The sequence below is a fragment of the Gallus gallus genome, chromosome Z (genome assembly GCF_016699485.2).
Source record: "Gallus gallus isolate bGalGal1 chromosome Z, bGalGal1.mat.broiler.GRCg7b, whole genome shotgun sequence".
Lineage (NCBI taxonomy): Eukaryota > Metazoa > Chordata > Aves > Galliformes > Phasianidae > Gallus > Gallus gallus.
The window spans coordinates 7,550,232-7,565,282 of record NC_052572.1 but is presented as its reverse complement, the minus strand read 5'-3'; the positions used below and the strand labels follow the sequence as shown (position 1 = coordinate 7,565,282).

General features: G+C 43.1%; 1 protein-coding gene across 4 annotated transcripts in view; it reads right to left on the bottom strand.

Moving 5' to 3' along the window:
* The window catches only part of TPGS2 (tubulin polyglutamylase complex subunit 2), a 24,026-nt gene extending 8,975 nt beyond the window's left edge, over positions 1-15,051 (bottom strand). For all 4 annotated transcript variants that reach the window (XM_004937082.5, XM_004937079.5, XM_040656595.2 and 1 more), the window contains exons 1-2: positions 14,865-15,051; positions 10,168-10,247 (exon numbers count right to left, since the gene is read on the bottom strand). In XM_004937082.5, the coding sequence (XP_004937139.1) occupies positions 10,168-10,247; positions 14,865-14,937 (153 nt within the window). In that variant the 5' untranslated portion in view covers positions 14,938-15,051. The remainder of the gene's footprint in view (positions 1-10,167; positions 10,248-14,864) is intronic.

The window sequence follows — 15,051 nt, the reverse complement described above, 5'->3', positions numbered from 1 at the left end:
CAGAACATGCCTCAAACCCAAAGAGCAACTAAATATTGGTACAGAAACAGTTGCCACCAGGTGCTTTGCTCAACTCCTGGATGACTCAAATCAGGCCAAATATTTCAATCTAAAGCCAGCAGAAAAATGCACATTTCTTGAGACGGTGCTATACTGTCAACAAAGATGCAGAGGGAAAATTTCACACTGAACAGTCCATCATTATAAGGTCATTACAGGATTGTTTCCCAACTGAGACAACATACTGAATGTCTTTCCAGGATCAGAGAATACAAGGATATATTTGTTTTCATATATATATGTCTTACAAGAGTAGAGTTGTGTTTTAAGTGAAATCAGACTAAACCTACCCACTCCACTAAAGCATATATAATAGTAGCACAATGACTCTTTTCTTCAAAGGGCTTTCAGTTCCAGGCAGGTGAGAGGAGAACAGATTAAATAGCAGCCCATAGTCAGGCAGATTTCACATTTCATTTAACAGTAAATATGCAGACACACAAACAGTCAGACTCCCAAATGCCCCAGCCTGGTTTCATCCCACCACACTTTGGCACTGGGCTGGGGCTCCTACGCCTGCTTTCTTCTAAGCCAACAGTGAAAGGAGCAATTGCAGCATTAAGAGTGCTTCTAAAAAGCAGGATCCTTCTCCTATACATACTGAGGTTGTAGAAGGATCCTGCGTTAACTCAGACTCTCAAGTTAAACAACATATATGAAAAAGAAAGGATAAAGGCTTAATCTTCAGAATAACTAAACGCCTATTAGAACTACAGCCAATTGCAGGGACTATTAGAGCTACAGCCAATTGCAGGAGCCAATTGCTCCTGGAAACAGGTGTGGGTGCAGATCCTTCACTCCCACTGATGCAAAATGGAACAGTACAGAAGCAAGTCAGTTTTAAGAAGATAACCAACACATATGACTAAAGGAGTTACTGGTTGCTTTGCAATTGTTTGAGTGAAAAAGAGACCGAAAATATTGAAGTGAGTTAACATTTAAAGTGTCTTCAAACTTAAGATTCCAAAAGAGAATCGGACCCCCAAATTCAGGAGAGTTTAATAATTAGAAGTATTAAAATATAATACTATTAGCTCTGGCTTTGTCTAGCTGAATTTTATCTAGCTGGTTTAGCAAGAACCATTGGTGATAGATGAATGGTTGGACTGGATGATCCTGTGGGTCTTTTCCAACCTTAGCGATTCTATGATTCTATGAATCTTTAAAGGTTCCAATGATGCAGGTTCCACAGCCTCTCTATTATTTTCTCCAAGGGCTTCATCACCCTCATTGAGAAAAAGGTTTCCTAATTGCAGGTTGAATCTCCAAGCTGCAACTTATGGTCATTCTCCCTTTTCAGTCCCAACGCTATTAAATCTTTTCAAAGACACAAATAAGCTCTGTGGGAGATAAACTCTCATTAAACCAGAAGGACAGACAACTTCTATAAAACAGGTCTGAGACCTGTATATAGTCACAGGATTCAGGCAGACACATTTTACCGGGAAAAGGAGCAAATAATACGAGATTTGCTACAGACTGTATCTGGTAACTTAAGTGCTTTTGTAACAGGATTTTCAGCCTTTTCCAAAAAATGGTTTACTTCTTTCATTCATCCAGTTTAAAAGATATCCTGTTGGACATGGCCTGCTCTTTATGCAGTGAATTTGACACTCAAACAAGAAACTATGAAATTACAAACTTTAAGAGCATTAAGGTCAGCTGTGTTGTTCTCTGTATATAAAGCTTATCCTAGCACAGATCCTGATGTTATTCAAGTAGGATTCACAGCTTAGCCTCAGAGGCCTTGACAACTTTCAGAGCAGCTATAGAATTGCTTTGGAGAAAGCAGAGGTGTCACACTAACAGCCTTCCAGCACTCCTTCACTCCCTCTGATGAGATGGGATTTGTAATGTTCTCAGAGATGGTGATAAGATTGTTCCCCATGTTTGTAGCCTGTACACATCCAGTTGTCTGCCTGGATTTTGACTCAATGCCTCTATCCAGCAGGAGCTACCTCCCAGCTGTGCATTCAGCCACACTGCTTATTTCAGGTCACTAGGGACTGAAACAAGGAAGGAGTGTTCCTGACCTTCTGGCCATATTCCTTCCCAAGGATCTGGGCAGCCCCTCTGTTGTTAAATCACAGTCATATAGAATCATAGAATCAAAGAATGGTTTGGGTTGGAAGGGACCTTTAAGACCATCTGGTTCTAACTGCCTGCTATAGGCAGTTACACCTCCTTCTAGGCCAGACTGCTCACAGCCCCATCCAGCCTGGCCTTGAATGCCTCCAGGAAGGGGGCATCCGTAACCTCTCTGGGCAATCTGTTCCAGTGTCTCACTACTCTCACAGTAAAGAATTTCTTCCTCACATGTAGTCTAAATATACCCTCTTCCAGTTTAAAACCACTTTCCCTCATCCTGTCACTACATGCCCTTCCCCAGCTTTCCTGTAGGCCCCCTTCAGATTCTGGAAGGCCGCCGTAAGGTCTTCTCAGAGCCTTCACTTCTCCAGGCCTCCAGGTCGCAGGGAAGGTGCTCCAGCCCTCTGATTACCTCTGATTACCTCTGATTATCCTCCAGGCCCTTCTCTGGACCTGCTCCAATAACTCCATGTCCTTCTTGTGTTGGGTCCAGTCCCCAGAACTGGATGCAGTACTCCAGGTGGGGTCTCATGAGAGCAGAGTAGAGGGGCAAAACATCCTCTCTCAACCTGCTGGTCATGCTTCTCTTGATGCAATCCAGCATATGGTTGGCCCTCTGGGCTGCAACTGCACACTGCCAGCTCATGTTGAGCCTTTCATCAATCGACTCCCAAATCCTTCTCCTCAGGACTGCTCTCAAGCCATTCTCTGCTCAACCTGTATCTGTGCTTGAGACTGCTCCAACCCAGGTGCAGGATGTTACACTTGCCCTTGTTGAACTTCATGAGGTTGGTATGGGCCCACTTCTCCAGCCTGTCCAGGTCCCGCTGGATGGCACCCCTTCCCTCTAGCATGTGAACTGCACCACTCAGCTTGGTGTTGTCTGTGAACTTGCTGAGTGTGCACTCAGTCCCACTGTCCACACTGCCTACAAAGAAGTTAAATAGCACCGGTCCCAACACTGAGTTGTTACAGTTCCTGTCCTCTAAACTCTGGCACACACACAGTGCAGGAGCCTCTAACCCACCCACAGCTTTCAATCCTGCATGCTAAACTATGTACTTCCCAGGCATATCCATTCATGCCTACAGACTACTGATGGTAAGTCCCAGATACCAATGGCTTTGCAGTTTGCAAGTAGGCAGTTTGCTTTACTTGGCCCATTAGCAGCCGAGTCACTAACACTGTACTTTCCTAACACAGTTTCAGAAAAACTCCAGAGGGGAGTACTACTGAAGCAGAGTTTGATACTGCAGAAACTTTGTTTTCAGAAGAACTTACTGTCATTTGATGAGAATCTGCTGATGGCCAAGGGCCTTATACTAAGTTTCAGAACATTACAAAACCACATGGACATATCTGAAGTTCTTCAGATGCCTTTAGCAACACACCTTATTCTTTGGGTTCTTCTCTGTTCTAAATATTTATTATTTCATGCTGTGCTTTCACCACTTCTAATTCCAAGCTGTATCTGCAAAAACAGGACCTATGTTTAAGACTACAAAAAAAAAAAAAAAAAAAAAAAAAAAGAAAATATGACAAACCTGCTACAAAGAGTACAAATGTTTACACAGTACTTTTTCACATCCCACCCCTCAATTCTGTACTGACCTATCTCAGCAGAAAAAATATATAGGAGGACAGCTTCCTTGACTTCAGTGGGTTTTTTCCTGTAAGCAGGTGAACTACATCAATTGGAATGACTGGTCCCTGCACAAAAGTCATGTCTGGAAAGGCATTCTGCTCTGAATCTTCCTTTTCTGGAAGGCAAGAACAGTATGTGCATGTTTTTCCAACTGGCCACCCTCTTCACTTTATTTTTGGATTCTCCTAAATGCGTCCTCTTGGATGACACTCCAAGTGGTGCTTGAAAATGCTGTGCAAATCTGGGGCCCATAAAAACCCAAAAAAGCTTTATTAGTACCTACCTCTACCATTTGACAGAGAGATATGATCAATACGTCATACTGTGCTTAGCCACATGACATCAAAACAGTGATTTTCTGACAGTAGAGTCAGATAAACAACCCACTACTAAATATATATAAAAAAAGGCTTTCTCTCAAGAAGCTGTGCTCCCTCTGATCAACTGGAGTTTCCAGGATTGTGATCTCCAACCCTGTACAATACAATATTCCTAATAACTTGACAGAAATGGCTGAACCACAGCTCTGGTGAGCAGCTGTTTTTGTCCCAGTCATCTGGTTATACTCATCCGCTCATAAAACAGAATATCCCAAATGACCAATACGATGTGTGAGGTCTTTTTCTTTTGGTGGCTTTGCTTCCAAGAACTGATCAACACTGCATCCAGAGCTAAAATACTCACATACATCAATTCACTTAAATCACTACTGAAACAATGCCTCCTAAAGCAAATATCCTAAAAAAAAATGGACATCAATCAAAGCATATTGCTCTAGACTGGCTTCTCCAAAAATCTGTATGAATATTACCATACTTCCTGGAAGAGAAGAAAGGGACTTCTGCATCTTCACATGGCTTCCAAAAGACACAGCACATCTGTAGCCACTTTTCTCTCTTCCTGTCAACATGCAGATTCGTGACTGGACTACCCTAGCTGTTAGGGTATCCAGAGGAGCATTTGTAACATACTGAGAAATTCTTGTTCACCTTTCGTAACTTTATCTAGGTGAGGCTCCCAGGACCAGCCTCCTTGGATTTCCAGCCCCTTCCACTTATGAAAACGGACAGGGCTGCAGCATACCCAATTCCCAGCTGCAGAGAACACAATTTGTTAATTTTCTTGAAGATAGCGTTGTGTAGCCAGTACTTTATATCAGAATATTATAGGGCTCCCCAAGATGAGAATGCAGTGTCAGAATCATCAACTGCCATCCAAAGGTTTCCAGCCTGTTCCCTATTAGGCAGCATGAGGAAATACACCTGTCTTGTGCATCAATTCTGCTGGATTCACTTTCCCAGTTCTCACCTGCAGGATTATAAGGCAGATTCAAGGCTGGCAGATTCTGTGTTCCTGGGTGTCATGGGCTTCAGGCCCACCTAATGCTCTTGGAGAGCATTGCAAAAAGATGGAAAGAAACACATCCCTTGTGGATGTTTGCACCCACATAGAGATCTTTGAGTCAAAATGAGATATGGTAGACATGCTGAGGAAGATGTCTAAAAGTGTCAGGAACAACCACCTCAGTTTCCAGTGGGATTTATTTGAAGTTTCTGAATTGTCTGGCAGCCTAAGGCAGCCCACAACAGGAAAGTCCCAGACTTTTTCTTTGTCAACAAAGCCCTTAAGAAGAAACAAAAACTTGTCAAACAGAGTTACAGAATATCAATGCTCCAACAACTTACAGGGCAGGGATCACTAAGAGCAGGTTGAGGGCAGTTTGGACACTGAGCACAAGCCAACTAGGGCAAAATGACCCCTTTCATTTTGTATGGCTTGCTCAGGTGCTGCGCTCTGGGACTCTCAGCTCCCTCTAAGAGATATAAATTTGTATTTTTGAAAAGCAAAACAATGAGCCGAGTGACTTATTTCTAATCTGGTTTAAGCAAAAAGAAAATTTAGATCAGACTGTCACTGCAGATACCAAACTGTCTCCTAGCTATAATTTAGTATAATGGCTGCTTTTACAAACTGCACATGGGGGTAGCAAGGCAGTTGCCAGTCTAATTTTAGGAGTGGCAATTGATTCATAGCAAGATATACAGTTGTAAGCAGTGGTGTTCCAGTGGCCTGAAAACTGTCTCTACTCCCCCTTCTCCTGCTTGTCTCACTTTCTTTGAGAAAAGATAACATCTTGGCAGTTATGAAACATTAGGAAACATGAAAAAAATGACCTTCTTTCATTAAAATATTTTGAAATGCTATAAGTTTTAAGGGAAGTGACATTACCCATGTAAATACTTGATGAACACATATCTCAAATATTTTTGTGAGTAGATTTATAATAAAAATATCCCTGTCTACAAAAAGCCTTAGAAAAATCTCTTCTGCTCTCCTGCTGTCTTACTGCACTGTAACCTGACATAAAGCTTGCCTTCCCCTGTAGAACTCATGTCACTAACTGGCTGTGATAAGACTTTAAAACTTCCACCATTATAGCCACTTATGTACTAGCACAAATCAGGCACAGCTCATTTTAATAAACAGAGCTGGTTGAAACAAGCAATGCAATGCATGTTGCCAACACTGTTAAAATACAAATTTAATCATTCATAATTAAACAATTCAGGTTTTCTTATAAGTATTTCTGTACACTATGGATTCTCCCTTGGCAGAAATACCTTTAGTCTGCAAAGCTGAAATGAGAATGGAAAAAAATGCTTCTAGAAAAACTTAAAGAAAAAAAACTTAAAAATAGAGCTTTTATTTGGTGAGTCTTAGTGAAGAGAGAGGATTCTTGTGGAGAAAAAAGTACAACTTTGGGAATAGTTTGACCAACCTTCCCTTTATTGCACAAAATGTCCTGCAAATATTTTCCTACCAAGTAAGTAGAGGGTAGTTAAAAATACAGGCTGTGACAAGACAGGTAAAATCTCAGCTATGGAGTAAGGCATTATGTGCACAACTGTTGCCACCTAGTGGCTATGAGAAAACAGTAAACTATATGCACTTGCATTCAGATTCAAGTAAGAGGAGTTTGAAGAAGAGTTCATCCTTGAAGAGCCTGGTAAAATGTTGAACAACTGTCATGCAGGACGTATTGCAGTTGTGTGGACTACGTTGGACATCAGGCTTCATCTCCAAGTTCAGGAAATACTGGAAAAAATATACTTATCTTTTAACCCAGGAAAGGAGATTGAAATTCTATTAGTGCAACTGGAAACAAAAAGAAAAAAAAACAAAAAACAACAGCAGTGAACTCCTTCACTATTAGTAGTCCAGTCCAACTGTATCTACTTAATCTTCAGGTAAAGGATAGCAATAAATATTTCTATAAATACATCAACAGCAAGAGGAGGGCCAAGGAGAATCTCCATCCCTTGCTGGATGCTGAGGGGAAGGTAGTGACCAAGGATCAGGATGAGGCTGAGGTGCTTAATGCCTTCTTTGCCTCAGTCTTTAATAGTAAGACTTGTTAATCCCTGGAAACACAGCCCCTTGCTCCGGTAGATAGGGATGGGGAACAGAACAGGCCTGCATAGTCCACAATGTTTTGGACCTGCACTGAAAGCTGGATGCTCACAAGTCCACAGGGCCAGATGGATGGCACCCTAGAGTGCTGAGGGAGTTGGCAGATGTGGCTCTCCATCATCCTTTGGCAGTCCTGGCGAACCAGGTGTGTCCCGGCAGATTGGAGACTGGCAGATGTGACACCCATCTTCAAAAAGGGCCAGAAAGGTGATCCTGGTAGATACAGACCTATCAGTCTCACCTTGGTGCCAGGGAAGGTTATGGAACGGATAATCTCAGGACCAGTTAAAGGTCAACCAGGAGATCAGGCCCAGTCAGCAAACCTGATTTCATTCCACGACAAGGTGACCCATTCAGTGGATGAAGGTAAGGCTGTTGATGTGGTCTACCGGGACTTCAGTAAAGGCTTTGACACTGTCCTGCACAACATCCTCCTGGAGAGGTTGCCTGCCCATGGTTTGGATGGGCATACGCTCTGCTGGGTGAAACACTGGCTGGACGGCTGGGCCCAAAGAGTTGTGGTCAATGGGGGTAAATCCAGCTGGTCATGAGTGGTGTCCCCCAGGGCTTGGTACTGGGGCCGCTTCTATTTAACATCTTTATTAATGATCTTGATGAGGGGATTGAGTGCACCCTCAGTAAGTTTGCAGACGACACCAAGCTGGGAGGGAGTGTTGATCTGCCAGAGGGGAGAAAGGCACTACAGAGGGACCTGGATAGACTGGATTGATGGGCTAAGGTTAACTATATGAGTTTCTGTAGGGCCAAGTGTTGGGTCCTGCATTTTGGTCACAACAATCCCAGGCAATCCTACAGGCTTCAGGAGGAGTGGCCAGAAAGCTGCCTGATAGAAAGGGACCTTGGTGTACTGATGGACAGTCGAATGAATATGAGCCAGCAGTGTGCCTGGGTGGCCAAGTAGGCCAATGGCATCCTAGCTTGTATCAGGAATGGTGTGGTGAGCAGGACTACAGAAGACATCCTGCCCCTGTACTCGGTACTGGTGAGGCCTCATCTCGAGTACCGTGTTCACTTTTGGGCAACAAGGCTGGGGAAGGGCTTGGAGAATATGCCCTATGTGGAGCAACTGAAGGAACTGGGGCTGTTTAGTCTGGGAAAAAGGAGGCTGAGGGGAGACCTTATTGCTCTCTTCCAGTATCTGAGAGGTGTCTGCAGCGAGAGCAGGTTTGGTCTCTTCTCACTGGTGACAGGTGACAGGACGAGGGGAAATGGCCTGAAGTTGGGCCAGGGGAAATTTAGGTTGTATATCAGGAAAAACTTCTTTACAGAAATGGTTGTTAAGCACTGGAATAGGCTCCCCAGGAGGTGATTGAGTCACCATCCCTGAATGTGTTGAAAAACCATTTGGATGTGGTGCTCTGGGACATGATTTAGTGGAAGGTTGTTAGAGTTAGGGTAGTATGTTTAGGTTGCGGTTGAACTTGACAGTCTTGAAGGTCTTTTCCAATCTGAGCAATTCTATGATTCATAATTTACTTCCAGAATTAACCTATTTTTTTCATTAGGGAGAAAAAAGCTGAAGTCTTGTTTTGACAATTCTGAAACAAAGTGTGTTGGCTGAAGCATTTCAAAGTTTGGTTTTACAAGAATAGTTCAAATTTAGAACAAACCTAATGGATTATGAGGATGAGATCACCTGAAAATGAGAACAACAACATGTTCTGCAGGGACAGTCATCTCCACTGCAAAGTAAAAGAAGGAGTAAACTCCTCGATCTGAGCTTGCTCACAGCCAGAATGCTTCTGATTTTCCAGCCCAGTTATTCCAACACCTGAACAACAGCTAAACAAAATCAGGAATCAGTTCACATGAAGCTGAAAAACCATACATTTCTGCCTGACCACAGTTATTGGCTACTGTACATGTTTTAGTAACTAACATGGGTAAATTAAAAAGAAGTAACACCAATCAGGAGAGGACATTACCAGACCTAGTGCAAGATTCTGGAAAAAAAAACTGTGCATGGCATGATATTAAAGGGGAAGTTATTTTAGGTAGTGGAATCAAGAGCAGCTTCTATGATTACACGTGTTCAGGCATAGTCAGAGTTCAATGGCAGATGATTCACTCAGCTCTGTCCTCAACCATGTTCCCTCCCAAAGGCCAAACAGGTACAACCACCCCTTCCCAGCACTAGAAACTAAAAACAGTTACTCTCCCGTGGTCATAGGACTGATAAATGCATGTATGCTCAAAAAGGAGACTTAAATGTCATCTCTGTCCACCAAAGTCACATGAGCGTTTATGAGCATACAGCCTGGTAGAGTGAAGTCAGCTAATGGGGTGTTGAGGTAGCGTGTGGATTACAGCCTTCTTGAACAGGTACTGGGACATACTCCAATGAAAAGATTGGATGTGTAGCCAGAGAGAAAGTGGGGGCTATGAGAAATGGAAATGATTAGCTGAGAATGAAAAGAGGAATGGATAATTTGAATGGATTGGGTGGCTCATTAGTAATTTCCAGCTTCAGGCTTTTACCGTTAAAATCCATAAGTAAAAAGAGCCTGATTTTGCTCAAAAGTGTGTTGGAGAGTGATTTAAGTCCTGAGTCACAACAATGTCTAGTCTCCATTGAGTCACCACTACTGACTGTTACAGTTATACAACTCCTTCCTAGGGGTGTTGTTCTGAACATATCCAAGCTATGATATTTCCCTAACATATCAGGTGCATGTGGCAGCCTAAAAACAGAGTAATAACTGATTAAAAAAAAAAAAACCCAAAACAAAGCAAACAAACAAACAAAAAAAACCCCACAACTTGCATCAAACTTGCTAACAGGTGGCATCACAAACACAAGGCAGCCATTGCATTAGACATTCTCCATGGACTGCTGTACGTTCAGACTAAACTCACTGCAGAATTATCACAAAAATACTCACTTGCTCCCATGAAATAATTGCATGGCGATCAGCTGGCTCCTTTTCCACTAATGTCACATCAGAAACACCTGGTGAAGTCTCTAAAAGGAAAAGAGGAGCATGTTTACAGCTGGCATGGGTGAGACCAAGCACTGTTAGACAGATAATTTTGCAAATTAACCTGAATGACAACTGGGGAAATGGCATTAATAACTGGAGGCATTGTGCTTGTGACTGAGCAGTCACTTTCTCTTGCCTGTAATGTGTGTCTTGACACAAGAATGCCTAGTGCTGCACAACATGCCACCCTTTGATGGCTGAAATACACACATATACCTTATGCACACACATTATATATACATATATACATAAAGAAATAAGCATGCATCTGTATACGTGCATGTACACAAGGACATTTTGTATTCAGAGTCTGGTCATTTGCAGACACTTTGCTGAAAAATCAGCCATGAGTTCCTGGGCAAACTCAAAGTAAAGAAGAATCTCTGTAAGCATGCCTGGTGGTTTCAGTTGGGTACGATATGCTCAGCTTGACATAAGATGTTGTGCAGTGTTACTATGAATTTTTAACAACCATAATCCACAAAAACAGGCACATTTCAGTTCTGGGTTTAGTGTTCAAAATCTAGTCCTGCTGAAGGGACTTGCATGGGCAAACATCAGTTCTCTGGAATCCCAGCTGCACACAGGCAGATCTGTTACAAGCACTGAGCTCATCATTTATAAAAATCATCTGAATATTTTATGAAAAAGAATGCTATATAAATGCAAGATACTAATCTATATGGTGCTATCCTTGCAGGTGTATGACAGTAGAAGAGTAGAACAGTCTTCCTTGCACTTATTATTTTATAATGTTTTACTTCATCTACAGCCAACTGAAATAGTTCCCACTGACTTCATTCACTTTGGATCAAGTCCAGAAATACTACTTACTTCTTGTTGTGGGAATTGCAAGCCCAGCACACAGGGCTGTAGAGTAGAAATGATCACTACTCAGGGCTTTCAAGACTGGCTCTGCTGTGAAAGTACTGGCTCCCAGAGCAGTCACACATATTGTAATTGCTTTCTGATAAAATATACACAGTGCACTAGACAGGAAAGACAGGCACCAGAGAGCTTTAGTTTGGTTTTTATCTCCAGAGCTAGGCTTTTAATTCTTGCAGTGGTGTTGCCCTTGTCTGCTCTGCTAGTGGAAGAGTAACACTCAGATTAAGGAAGCCTGAACTTTGCTTCATTTTTTTTTTTTTTTAATGGGATAGATAATTTAAAAGACAAAATATAGCATCAGAAAACCAAACTCCAAGTAAAAATAAAAATAGTAGGTCACCTAAATAATCTTTCTGGCCTATGCCCCAAGATACAGAAGACTCTCTGATGCTTTGCCAAGTTTTACTTCAATAGTTGGGTGCATGCTTCGGGGATCTGCCTCTTGCTCAAAAGCCTTTTATACGTATTCTCTGTCTAAAGAAGTGTGTGGAATCGATGATCTAACCAGTCTTTTCCTTCTAAGCTATGCAAGTCTTAAAACATGCTAAGAGATTATAATAACAGAGTAATTGTTATTTCTATGATCAAAGAAAACAGCAGGGATATTTAATTCTTCATGCACAAAGGCTCAGCTGGGATGATGGAAAATTTAATATCCTATCAGTCATAGGAAGATGTCTAAGAATAAGTGAACTGCAACTTCTAAAGAGGTCTGAACCAAATCCAAGATCAAAAGAAAGAGAAACTCCATCTTAAAATCCTGAATGTTATGTTAAAAATACCCTGTGGGTGAACTGAATACCACATTTAACAGATCTGTTTAAGTATAGATGGGAGCTCCATTAAATATTAAGGAGGAAAAAAAGGATAAGTCTGCCATGGGTAGCCTTTTCTTCCAGATGGAAAAAAATCAGAAGGCCAATTAGAGTAGTGAAGAGATACAAGATAAAGCTTAACTAGTTGAGAGCACTCTTCCCAATTAACTCCTCTGAATGCAGACCACAGTAAATTCTGGAAATTTAATCTGGAAGCTTCCAAAAATGGTTTGCAGTATTAATCTGAAAGACCTGACATAATAATAGTTGAATGACAAAGCTGCAGCAGGAAATCACAGCACTATCAGTCCTTAAACTACTGCTAATACTTCCTGCAAGTTGGATAAACATTCAGCATCTCTGTGGAACTGTCCACATTGTTACATTTTAGATAATAAAGGCTGAAGCATAGCCCAGCCCTGGACAGTCCTGAACAGCTAACTCCGGCCACTCAGATTTAGTGGGCAAATTCCAGAAAGGTTGATTGCTATTAGTTACAGAAGTTCAGCAAACCGAGTCATACTGGAAAGGTAATGAGATGCTTCTCCCCCTAAAACTATAACCTCCATAATTCTCCCAACAAATGTAGTACTTTGCAGAGACTTCCACGGAGACCAGAAGTTCAATAAACAAACAAACAAGCAAAAACTCTCTACGTAAAATTTATCAACAGAATTTAGTTTCTGAAATGGTGAGCATCTGTTCATAAAGGCATTAAAAATCGGGCCTCAAGCTCCTAATTAGTGGACATCCAAAATTTTGTCATTTGAAAGTTGAGTTTCATTACACAGTCATGCCTATTCTCTAAAAAAATAATTTAAAAACTCAAGAGTTTTTAAAACTGACTACTGCTTTTATGTCATACCAGGCAGAAAGGTATCCACAAGCTTCACGAGACACATTAGATTTAAAATACGGTAACTTCTAGGTCTGTAATCTTCTAAGGCGTATTTCTTAATCAGATGGCTCCTGTTCTTTGAAAGAAACAAACTCTGAAAAGATAGGTAACAGTTTCCCAAAATTTTCAGTCCAGCAATCTGAACTAGTATGGTGCTCTCGTGCATCAGACAACCTCACTAGGCACAAGATGTGTGAAACTTCCAGAAGGAATAGACAGATAAAAAACAAACAGAAAAAAGAAAACATTCCAGCAATGGGCTTGCGTTTGCATTGCCATCTTGTACAATACACAATGCAGGAAAGGCTAGTAATTTTATGAAAAGACCAGCCTGATGTTGATCATCAGTTGTTCTACCCTTTAATGCTCTTGGAGTGATGGAGAAATCATGAACTCATACTTGGAAAACAAAAAAAATCGAAACAACAAAAGAAAACAAATCTTGAAAACCATAGAATGGCTTAGGTTGGAAGACTATCCAGTTCCAAACCTTCTGCTGTGAGCACAGTTGCCTTCCACCTCCACCAGCTCAGGCTGCCCAGGCCTCCGTCCATCCCCATCTTGAGCACCTCCAGGAATGGGGCACCCACAGCTTCTCTGGGCAGCCTGTGTGTGAGGGCCTCACCACTCTCTGAGTAATGAATTTCTTTCTGATATCTAACCTAAATCTCCTCTCTTTTAGTTTAAAGCCATTCCCTCTTCTCCTGTCACTAAGAGACTGGGCAAAAAGTTGTTCCCCCTCCTTGTTATATATGCTCCCTTCAAATACCAGAAGACTGTGATGAGGTCTCCTTGGAGACTTCTCCAGACTGAACAAGCCAAGCTCCCTCCCTCCCTGCCTTTGTAGAAGAGGCGCTCCAGTCATCTTCATGGCCTCCTCTGTACCCACTCCGACAGCTCCGCATTATTCTTGTTCTGGGGGCCCCAGACCTGGACACAGTACTGCAGATGAGGCCTCATGAGGGCAGAACAGAGGGGGACAGTTACTTCTCTCTCTGTTTCCACTTCTCTTTGTGCACACCCCAGGCACTGCTGGTAAGAAGTTCAATCAGAAGTCAGAGAAAGAACACTGCACAGAATCTGGGCTCAAAACACTATCCTCACTGACGCCTGTGACAGGAATCTCGCCCTGATCTTTTAAACTCATTTGTCTGAGTGGCTACCTAAGAACTTTTGTGATTAGTGGTAAACTTCAGGTACCCAATCACAGAAAGGCTTAGGCTGGAAGGGACCTTAAGTTCACGTAGTTCCAACCCCTTGCTATGGGCTACTGCCCCCCCACCAGATCAGGCTGCCCAGGGCTCCATCCATCCCAGCCACAAGTGCTTCCAGAGATGGGTCACCCACAGCCTGTGGAAGGGCCTCAACACTCCCGGAGTAAAGTATTTCTTCCTGACATCGAACCTAAATCTCCCCTCTTTTAGTTTAAAGCCATTTCCTCTTGTCCTACTGCAATCAGACTGCTCAAAAATTCGATTCCCTTCCTGTTTGTCAGCTCCCCTCAAGTACTGGGCGGCTGCAGTGAGGCCTTCCTGAAGCCTTGCTCTCTGTCCTGGAGAGGATGGATTAAATAATTACACCAACTGTGGGCTTTACAATTCCTATGAAAATACTCCGGAAATTGTAACTTATAAAGCTCCCATATGCAAAGCCTGAGGCAGGTGTCTGTTCTTCCAACCACACGTGACAGCTCCATGCCAGACAGAAGGCCTAACGCCAACATCCTGATGACAGTGAGACAGGTTTTGTCTGAGAAGCCTGAATTCAGGATGCTAAACGCTGGAGCCTCCACCAGCGGGCAGGGGCCTGCCACGAGCCCAGAGCGCACCTCAGGGCTGACGAGAAGCTGAGCGTGCTCTTGAGAGTTCCATGAAGCCCGTCGTGCCCGGGGCCGTGGCCAGTGCGCTGCAGAGCCTGCCCAGTGCCCACCACCCTCCGGTAAAGAACCTTTCCCCAGCGCCCACCCGGACCACGCCCCGCTCCCGCCGAGCGCTCACCCAGGATCCGCGTCACCCCCAGGGTGAGCTTGTCCAGGTGGGGCCTGATGCCGGCGGAGGGCTTCTCCTCCATCCTCGGCAGGGCACTGCCCGGCGCCCCTCGCACCGGCGAGACCGATGGGCGTGTGTGTATGTGTATGTGAGTGGGTAAACGCGCGCGTTTGTCCTTCTCCCACCCCGTAGCAAC